General features: G+C 37.5%; 2 protein-coding genes across 7 annotated transcripts in view; one reads left to right on the forward strand and one right to left on the reverse strand.

The window, feature by feature from the left end:
- The window catches only part of LOC109035992 (trehalase), a 113648-nt gene extending 112936 nt beyond the window's left edge, over positions 1 to 712 (reverse strand). For 2 of the 4 annotated variants that reach the window (XM_019049917.2, XM_019049911.2), the window contains exon 1: positions 497 to 710. The gene's annotated coding sequence lies outside the window, so the exon portion shown is untranslated. Of the gene's footprint in view, positions 1 to 496 lie in introns of all 4 variants that reach the window. The other 2 variants (XR_011899753.1, XM_019049907.2) reach the window with 2 other exon arrangements.
- A 1323-nt stretch (positions 713 to 2035) lies between these two features.
- Pus1 (Pseudouridine synthase 1) lies at positions 2036 to 10459 on the forward strand. Of its 3 annotated transcripts, none has more exons than XM_072299669.1 (8): positions 2036 to 2226; positions 3176 to 3377; positions 3927 to 4093; positions 5263 to 5530; positions 6070 to 6170; positions 7569 to 7723; positions 8476 to 8621; positions 9518 to 10459. In XM_072299669.1, the coding sequence occupies exons 1-8, from the start codon at positions 2199 to 2201 to the stop codon at positions 9735 to 9737; spliced, it is 1287 nt and encodes a 428-aa protein (XP_072155770.1). In that variant the 5' UTR covers positions 2036 to 2198; the 3' UTR covers positions 9738 to 10459. The 3 variants fall into 3 exon arrangements, with proteins under 3 accessions (XP_072155770.1, XP_072155771.1, XP_072155769.1); XM_072299670.1 differs by having other exon boundaries at positions 2194 to 2333; XM_072299668.1 differs by lacking the exon at positions 2036 to 2226 and adding an exon at positions 2498 to 2679.
- The last annotated feature ends 267 nt before the right edge of the window (positions 10460 to 10726 follow it).

Here is a 10726-nt window from a genome sequence, read left to right on the forward strand (position 1 = left end):
ATTGCACGATCTCAAAGTCTCTTCTTGAAAAACATCATAATTTATTGATAATGAGAGTGCCAGAATTTGATTTCAGGCGTGAGTTATTTCAGTGAAAGGAACAGAGGGTACTTCAGAAAATGTGCTGGTCAAATCCCTTCGGCGGACTCCAGCTGCAGCAAAATCTTGTGCGCACGATGGGTTTGGGGGTTGATAAATTCACTGTTCGAGGGGCAGAATGAGGAGGGATCAATAAAAAACCTAACTTATGGCATTACAAGGGGATCATTTGGATGATAACAGCTCATGAAGGGATGAAGTCTATGCAAGAGGTCAGGGTGACTTATTGAAATCTAAACTTAGAGAGAGCTTGAGGTTAAATTTGGGCAAGGTGCATTGAAAAAAGGGTTACTGTGTGTAGAAGGCAGAGAAAAAATTTCAGAACCCTCCATGTGCTCTGATGATGACATACAATTTGTAGGACACACGTTGACTCGAAAAACGCAAAAAATCTTACCAGATCGCACATGACATCAGTATCAAGTGCGCCGTCGGAATTGCACAAATGTGACTAAGGATTCGATTTACAGCACACAGTTTAGAGGATTTCAGCTTTCCATGACGAAAATTATGCTAAGTTCGTCGTTTTCTGGAGGAAATGCCCTGAAAATCGACGAGAAAAGCCCTCACCTCGCGTCGCGAAAACGATAGAATGATAACACGAACACGACCACTGATAGCGAGACTCCAGTGTTCTTTATTTACTTTTTTGGCAACCATTTTTCTTTCATTCGGCATCGTTGCGTGCTTTTCGGCGCCAACTGTGTTTTGTTTAAATAAGGCGCGAATTTTTTGAAAGCCGTGGAGAGTGTGGAGACGAGAGGATCTCGCGGGGAGCAAGGAAAAAAAATAATATACTTTTTCCTGACAATTTATGATTCAAGCTTAATTTTTTTAAAATCCTCTTCAATAACACATAACCATTTGAATTTTAAAAAAGAGAGAAAAAAAAGGAGGAAAAGCAACTATTGCAATGCGAAAAGCCTGGAATGTTGAATCGGACGTTGGTGTATTTCCAGCGGTTTCCATATGTTATTATTACATCATGAAAAAAGTTTTCATAATTTTGATGGTTTTAAAAAAAAAAACCCTTGATGTTTATTTATCGTATGCGTGGTTTCCGAGATTTTCGCAGTCACGGTAATACCTCGCGAGTGTTTGTACGTATGGTCCGATTTGATATGATGGATTCCCACCCAACAGCACCATGGGCGGAAAAGGGGGGCTGAGGATTGCGGGTCTGACCCCTTAAAAATCTACTGCCCCCCTTCCCGAAAAAATGTGAAGAGTTTTTCGAAGCCAGTGATTGATATAACTTACAATTTTGAAATTATAATTCAATCAAGTTTTGGTAAAAACAGCTCAGAATTTCCCATAGGACGACTTGATTGTGCCAAAATTTTCTGGGGGGGGGGGGGGGAGGGGCTCTCCCAGACCCCTTCCGCCCCTCGGATCTCTCTATTGGAGCTGGAAGAGTCCCACAAATCTCCCTTGATTGGGTGTCTATCTGTGTCGCCCCCCCCCCCCGCCCCTCTGACGTCCCTTGATGAGGTGTCCTTTTGCCCCCCCCCCCCCCCCCCAGTTCTTAATTTCGCTCATAAAAAGCACATCGAAAAAAATATCGTTGCGGAGTTTTTCAGAGTAACCGCTGTCACCCAGCGCAAAACGAAGTATCTACGAAGAAATTTTGGGTCCCTTAAATTTTACTGAAATGTTCCACCTAGGTCCGCGATCCGTGTATCTTTAGATTAGAAAGGTCTAACGTAGGAAAAAAGCAGACCCGATAATTTTTTAAAAATTATAAGACAAAAATAATTATGCTATGAGGCTAAGTAGTTTTAATAATTTGATGAGATGCCATAATAGTAAATAGTTGGTAATATCACAGCACTATTCTGTCCGTGTCCGATACGCCGATCATTGTCGGAGCAAAATGAAAAAAAAATAATGATGATTTGTTGCGCCTGAAAATTATGAAGCTGCAATTGTCGTGTCTCACGTGCTAATGCCGCAGTGCTTGTAGTACATATCGCATACGAATATTACTACAGCAAAGTTCTTTTTTATCCTGTACAATTGTTTCGTCGTTTTTCACGTATGATATGTGAAAGTTTTATCCCTTATTGTTATTGGATTGTATTCAGTGTGAATAATTTCAAATGATAAAATTTCTTCGAAATAACATTGGTAAGGCATTAATTTTGCTTCAGCGGCCTTCATTCCTCTCAGGAACTTTCCTGAAATTTCCTCATTTCTCAAGATTTTTTCGCCGCTCATTTGAAATAGTTTGTCGGGTAATTATACAGTACCTTTTGACAAATTGCCTTGTGTCTCTTACTTGATCTTTCCTTTTCAAATTCGCCTTCATAGCGCAAATTTTCCATTTTTAGTTAGGCCAGCTTTGGTGATAGTTAGCAACTTTGAGGTTATGTAATTTACAACACCCAATTTCTAAATTTTTATCCTTTGGATTAATTAATTTTAATAATAATTTTTCTAGAACGTCATTTCTTCATATCCACCACCCAAGTCTTTACACAATGGACATTTAACATTTTGCCTCCGAACACTAAGTCAGCCATTTACCGTTCACTGGATAAAAGTTTATGCAATTTCCAAAGCTACTAGGATTACTTATTGGTATTGGTACTATATATTTTGTGGAGGTTCTCCTCCTTTGGTTTTCTGTTTTTGCAGGTGCAATTAAATGCCTTTAGAATGCATACAGGGGCATTTTTAGGGCATCACTTCACAAGGGGGGTTTCGGGGGGTTCTAAGGGCGTGAAAGAGCTAGGCTGCATAGGGATGTCTCGGGGCGGGCCGCAATCCCCCAAAATTTTTAGCCCACTGTCGTTCAAAGCCCAAGATATCTCTTGAATCTCAAATCTCTGTAGCCAAAGTTTATCCCTGAAGTCACCTAAAGTGCCTAATTGACTATGTATGTTACCTAATAATTTTTTGACGCTAACTGATGGGTGATCTGTTTTCCTAAGTTATATTCTAAATTTGGAAATTTCAGTTCTAGCCCAATTTCTGCATCGCTGGTTTGGTTTTGTTTGTTTCTTGCTCTTTTTTTTTTGTCCTATTTTTGTTTGACTAAACGAACTTAAAGAATTAATGTAATTCTGATTTCCAGCGCCAGTCAGCTCTCTATTTTTAACAAAAGTTAAAATGAGTGAGGCCATCTCAGCGAGCAGTCTCAATGAAAAGCAAGAATCTCTGAAAAGATCTCATGAAGAAGACGATGTTAATGAAGCCAACAAAAAAACTAAAGTAAACAGGAAGAAAATGGCTATTGTCTTGGGTTATTGCGGAGAAGGATACCATGGTCTTCAAAGGTTCGTATAGTTATCTATCCACAAAGCTTGCATACTTTTTAGCCACTTCAAATAACTGCCAGGATTGGCAAATTTTCAGGAGGTTTCAGGCAGTGTAAAGTAGATGAAGATAGAGAAAGGAAAGAAAGATGAACCAACATGAGACTGTGTGGTAAATTAGAATTTCAATTGTTCAAGTCGAATTTTTCCAAGATCTAAAATTCTTGAACTGAGTCTGTTGTGCTAGTCCCAAAATTGTGTTTTGATGGATTAAGGTTATGGATGAGCAATAATTAATAAGATCCATCCAAATTTCTGTATCCAATACGAACCGAGTTACCGCCCATCGAAGAACTTGGTGTATCATTTTCCACCTAATTTGTAATTTCAAAACCAGTGCTCATGCTGCTTAATCCTCTATAATCCCTAAAAGAAGGGAAAAATTAATGTATTATTTCAGTAATCAAATGAAAATAAGGTCTTCGTACCCATGGGTTTGTTTTTGGCTCTTCCTTTCCTGAAGTTTTAACTAAGAATATGCTCATTTATTTTATTTAATTCTGATTTCAGAAATAAAGGAACCAAAACGGTAGAAGAAGACATCATGAATGCCTTGCTTAAAGCAGGTGCTATTGGCGATGATGTCTTTGAAACAGCTCAACTGATGTCTTTCCAACGAGCTGCTCGAACCGATAAAGGTGTCTCTGCATTGAGACAAACCCTCTCTCTCAAATTACGTAAGTTTCTAAAAGATATTTTACCCACAATCCTAATTTTCTTTCTAAAAAGGATGAAATTTTAACCAAGGGCTTCAGCAATCAAGTTTCTTTACACAAAAATGAATTTCTGTTTCTGGTTCGTCTGCAATAGCTCCTACTTACGAAGCCCAAAAAGTCAATTTCTTCTCACCCAATGCTGTCCAATTAGGAGAACTCTTGTGTAAGATAAAGAAAAATCTCAAGTTTTACCTGTAATTATTTCAATAATGGGGCAGCAGCAAAGAATTTTTACAGAGTTGCAGTGTAGTTTTCTCAGTGTAAAATTTTGTGACAAGCCAAAAAGTTCATTGAAAAGTCCGAAAAAGTATTCCGAGGGGAGAGAAAGCTGGTCAAAATCTGTCCGATCATAAGCCCACGGTTGAGTTGATGTAGCACAGCGAAGTCCAAAGCTGATTTCAGCCAATTGGCAAGTGCCATTTCCCTCGTCTGGCTACATCATCAGAGCCTGCCAAAAATATCACTTCAATCTGGTCCCATTTTTGCTATTCTCAAAATGGGGTTTTTTCGCCATTCAGGGTTTATAAAAATCGTAGAAAATTCTTGGAAGATCAGTTCACTCGGTGCCTCAAAAAAATGACTTAAAAAAATGGGTGCCACTGGCCCATTATGTGCTTTTTTTTAATATTCCTCAAGATTTTTTCTAGAGTCTAGATTAATATCAGCGCATTTTGCATGAACACTCAAAAGCTTCAGGTAGAAACTATTTTTCCCAAAAGTTGTCCTCTATCAGGTCACAGGCTACGAATCAGTTGCTGATTTTTTCATGATGCAGTTTTAGTCTCTCACTTTTACCACTTTCTGTGTTTGAAAGGAACCTTTGTAAGAGAGCTGGAATCAGGCCTCTGAACATTTCATTTTTTAGAGCTAATTCTGTGTTCTTAGTGAAGTACTTTTAGTATTTGTATCCGATAAGTTGATAGCGTTGTACCACCTGTTGTTGCACTGCTTTTGTCTAATAGCAATATAGGATTCAGCACAAGCAATACTGCCGCTGTGTGGAGGTACGTAAAACGGTCTATCGCGCGATCGTTGTAAGTTAACAACTGTTAATTTTATTGGCACAAATTCTCCTCTTTCTCACTTTCCAGCCTAATTTAAACTCTTTTTTTTCTTTGGCCGTATTGTAGCTGTGGATGTGGATATTAAATCGATTGCGCAGCATTTGCCAGAGCAGATTAGAATTTTTGGAATGAAGCGGGTGACGAAGGGCTTCAATAGCAAGAATTCATGTGATGGTCGAACATATTCATATACATGTCCATCATTTGCATTTGCTCCTAGTAATGTAGAACCCTCCGAAGAATACAGAATAGACCCTGATTCTTTGTCTAATGTCAATAACATACTTAAGATGTACGAAGGAACTAAATGTTTTTATAATTTCACCGCTAAAAGGTAAGTCACTTTTTTTCAGGCCATGCGTATTTTCATAATTTAGTGAATTTTTATTCTGACAGTTCTGTTACATCTGACGTTACGGAAATAAAACAGAATTTTGGAGAGGAATGACACGATGTACCTGTCTCAGCAGTTTGTAATTTTGTCATTCAGAACAGGCATTGTATAATTAGGTATGCTCTAAAAATATTCCAATATGTGGTCCCTAGTACTATTTAATCAGGCGCACTGAGCCTGTGACGAGAGCATTCATTTGGCTGCAGTAAATTGACGGTGAAACTTCTAAACCACGGATCTCAGTTTGTATTTTGCAACCATTGTATCATATACTTTATTTCTTAAATAGAAAACTACGTAACATCAATTCTTCGAAACTTTTAGGACACAAAAAAGGCTCACGAAATTGCATTATTTTCCGAGTATTTCAAAAAAATTATCCACAGAAAACTCTAGTATTAAAATTGATTCACTGTTTTTAGATAATCTTGATACTTTTTTCTATTGTTTCTTATTATTTTCCTGTTGACTGCTTTTAGGAGGCCCAATGATCCAAGTTGTAATAGGTATATGAAACATATAGCATGTAGTGAGCCCTACATGAAGGATGGTTTAGAATTAGTGGAAATCACTGTGAAAGGTGAGTTTTCCCCTGTAATTTTTAAATGGTCATGTATTTCTAAGTCAGTGTTAGGAACAAGAATAAGATAGTAATGAGTTGCCTCAGGATTTTTTTGTACTTAAAATGTATTGCAGATGAATTGGTTAAGTGTCTTCATTGTTATTCCAGGAAAATTTCCTCTCAAGTTGATAAATTACCTGGAAGGGTATGACACAATAGAATTTTAAACTCGAAAATTAAAGGAAAAAAGAGCTCCTTTTTTCAATTTTTTCAGAGCATTCCCTGACATGCCTTACTTGAATGGACGAATATATAGGGTTTCTCGAAATTCTTGAGACGAGTCTCTTGTGTGGACTAAGAAAATAAGCTAGCGCAACGTTGGTTGTGCAAGATTGCAGATTGGCTAATTATCTATCTAACGCACCCAATCTGAGCTCAATTTGCAGAGTTACAGCATTTTGAAGACGGTGTTTCTACGAAGTGAAAGATCGGGCTTGTCCAGTAATTTTTAGTACTAGAATTTTTCAAATCAGACCACTTCGCTTTTTGCTCACAGCATTTTTCCAGGATTTTTTGAACAATATTAACCCTCAAAAAATGAGTTCATACTTGCATATTTTGAGCTCATTTTCTTGTGCACATTGCCAAGAAAGTCAAGGTGACCTCTGAAAATATTTTCTTTGTTGTGACTACGATCTCAACCATGTAGTGACTCTACCTTGGTGTATAGTCTGTGCAGCTGTGCATTGAAAATGTTTGCATGGACCAGAGATCGTGGAGGGGTAGTGATCTGGCTTTGCGCCAGTTTGCCTCAGGAGCCAGAAGGATATTTTCAGACACCGTTCTGGCTTTTTTGACAACGAACATCTGAATGAGAGCTCAAAACATGCAGCTTTGAACTTGAATTTTGTAAGTCAGTGTTGTCCTGAAAAATCCAGGAAATTTTTTTGTGAATCGAATGCAATCTCTATTTTCCAAAAATGCAACAATAAAAAATTACTGAGCACACTCATTTTAAAAAAGTTTCTATCATTCAACAAGTTACTACGTTTGGTGTACGAGTTCATCCTCATCCTCAAATCTTTCTTTTCTGAAATCCACGGCAAAGCTTCAAGAAATGGCATGAGTCAAGCCTTGAGAAATGACATGAGTTAAGCTTTGGAAAATGGCATGAGCTCTGCCCGGAAGAATTGAATCCAATATTATCACCCATTAGTATTTCTCAACTCTGAAAGAACCAGTTATCTTATTAAAGTAATTTTTGTTCTTGAAAATTCTCTTTTTTGGACGTGTGATTCATTTTCAAAAGTCCCATTTTTAGAAAAATCCTCTGATTGAAAGGGAATACTTAGCCTTGCGAAATTGAGTCATTGAAGTTGGACTGTATTTTGGAATACTTTGATGCCTCCTTTCCAGGTCAAAGTTTTATGTTGCACCAAATTCGTAAAATGGTGGGCTTGGTCATGGCGATATCTCGGGGCATCACATCTGTTGAAACGATGACTAAAGCGTTCCAAACGTTGAAACTGGATCTTCCTACTGCGCCTGCCTTAGGTTTAATGTTAGAACAGGTATGTCTGCACTTATGTGTGTTTTCTAATGTGCACGGACAATGTTCTTTCAAAGAAAGTTATGGAAGGATTCCGAAGTAGGCAAATTCCGCAAACTCACCCTGAAAATTCAATGAATTCCTTGGATTGATGTTGGAAATAAATCCTACCAGTGAATCTTATTGGTCCAAATTTTAGGAAAATTTTGTCTGTAAATTTACAATCGCCAAGACGAGGTTTAGCACATTGCATCAAACTTTACAGTTAACTCTAAGATTTTATTCATTTTTTTTTTCAAACAAAAAAATATGTAATTTAATGGAACTTAAAATTTTTAAAAAAACCTTGATTTTTATCAATTTTTCATAAGTCCAAGACGTTTATGGTTCCTCATTTTCTACATTTCTAGCATTCAGCAACTTGGCTTTCTCCTTTCACATCGATCTGTCATGTCCAATCTTCAAAAACAGTAATTGCATTAGATTCTTCTCTACAATGGAAAATAATGTCTCAAAGATATTCTTGTTCTTTTTTTGTACTTACGAAATCATATCAATTCATCAAATAAAATGTAACAGTTCGTTGTTGTGCAAGTTTTAACAACTTTTTCCTGGGTTTGAAGGCCATTAGTAAGAGAGCACAGATTCTATTTTCATACTAGTTTTTTGGATTGCCGAAAATTCTCCATTCACTCACATATCTACATATATAATTCTTATAGCCCTAATTAATTAAGAAATATTTCTACTTTTGAACTTCTGTTTGAATTCCAGGTGCATTACGACTCATATAATAAAAGATTTGGCTCGGATGGAATGCATGAAGCTCTAGATTGGGCAGAATTTGAGTCAGAAATCCAAGAGTTCAAGGACAAAGTTTTAATACCTCATATAGTTAAAACGGAAAAAGCTGAAAAAACGTATCCTTTATTCTTCATTTGTTTGACACTTTTTTTAAATTATCATTTGTCTTCCATCTTTAGCTCTTTTGTGTTGAAGTTTTCGCCGAAATAAGGGAGCAACGAATCAAAGAAGTACAAGAATAAATGTACTACCAAGAAAGGAAGTAGAAGCAGCGACAACTTGGAAAAATTCACTTTTCTACTCAACTAAAATTTTTGGTGCTAATCTTTTTTTTTTTTTAAGTAAGGGCCGGGCTCACAGGTGAGGCGCCCTCAAGGGGGCAAGGCAACTGGCTACTGCCGTGGTGCACCCCGAAGTTGGATTGTCCTTCTTAACTTTGTACTATTGACTCATTCTATATTCCCGCAAGGCCCTGCGGGCCCTGCGTCTGATAAGCCAATCGAAGGTCATATCAACGATGTTGGTAGACACTACAGAGTGAGGACTTCCGGAGCACATGCCTCCACCGAATTGGACTGTGTTGTTTCAATCTCCACCGATAGGTTACGCTGGTAGTCGTGCATACTAATAGTGATCTCTGATTTTTTCACAACCCAGTTGAACAATGCAGATGGATTACTTACTGGGTGACTATGTCCTTCCCACACCCTGTTACCTCGAAGGGTCACAGGGCGTTGGAAAAGCATAGTCATCCACGGGCACCTCCGGGGATTGAACCCGGGACCTCAAAGTTGGCAGCAAACTGCCTTGACCACTACACCACTGAGGCTGACAACTGCAAATTGTTTCATACCAGTATTAAATGGTTTGTAAAAAAATCGGCTTCAAATTTCTCAGGGTTTTATTAAAACAAAATCTGTTGAAAAATCCCAGGAGATTCCAAAGTTTCTTCATTTTTATTATTTCATCCAAAATGATTGCACGGAATTTTTCCTTAACTGCTTTTTCTCAGGACGTTATACTTCATCACACAAGAACTCCCCAGGCACACATTTAACGTTCGAGACGAAGCAGCTGAAGAATGTGCTGGGCTCCTAGCGTTAGGCAAAGCTGCCAACCTCATTGAATCTGAAGACAAATCCAACGACTCATACCTCAACGACAACCTCAACACTTTAGCACAGGCAGCTCAATCTGTCAGTCCTGAAAAATTCAATTCAAAGTCAGACTGAGCTGACAAGTACCTGGAAACCCAGCGTTAAGTTTTTCTCGAAAGTAGCCTTAGGTAGCACACCAAAAACTGGTCTGCTAACTCTTTTTGTGACTTGCAAATTTTTTCCTTGTTGGAATGTATTTCAATTGCAAGCTTAAAAAAAAAATTGAAGCAAGATTGTAAAAGTATCTTTCATTATGATTTTCTCCTGTTTACAAGTGTGGTGATGAAATGACCATGACGTCATTAAAACAGCCCTCACCCCAGGAGCAAAAAAAGAAAGGGGAAAAAATGGTTTCAAGTTCAGAAATGGTTTTAGAGTTTTTTCTAAGCCCTCTTTATCCTTATACTCTCAACTGAAGTGAGTAAGGACTCGCCAGCTTGTGGAAAGAAATGAATTGTTTGATTTAAAACTTCATCCAAGATGAATCGTCCAAGAATTTTAGTTGGATAACTAACATCATTCCTCCATAAATGCGCCCTTTCACCTTTGAATTCCTTAAATTACCTTGATCCACTTAAGTATTTTTTATAGTTTGTTTACTCTCAAAGGTAAATCTAGCAAGAGTACATATGTAGTACTATTTATTCGTCATGCCTTTATATCAATCCTAACTTTTTTGTTTACTTTTCTGCTCAAGTCATAGGTCTCAGCTCATTTATTCCAATTTAAGCTGAACAGTTCTGTTACTGTAACCTGAAATCTGGCTTCAAAAAAAAAATAAAAAAAAATTTAAAGAACATCTTTTAAAGAGGGAGTAGAGTACATGAGTCTGAAAATGAAATATATTCCAATAAATTTTTTGCCGTCACACAGAAAAAAAAGTACACAGTCATTTCGGTTTTGAGCTTGTAATCTCATTGCATCTTTTTTCTGATTTTGTATATTTCAAAAGCAGGTTTCTCGCCACCTTAATGAGTGGTCTGCTTTGATAAAAAGAGTATTCTGTAGATACTCTGATCTGTAGATAGTCACTTCTGCAGCATGATCCTGTGAATATTCAGCTG

This window comes from Bemisia tabaci, chromosome 4 (assembly GCF_918797505.1).
Source record: "Bemisia tabaci chromosome 4, PGI_BMITA_v3".
Taxonomy (NCBI): domain Eukaryota; kingdom Metazoa; phylum Arthropoda; class Insecta; order Hemiptera; family Aleyrodidae; genus Bemisia; species Bemisia tabaci.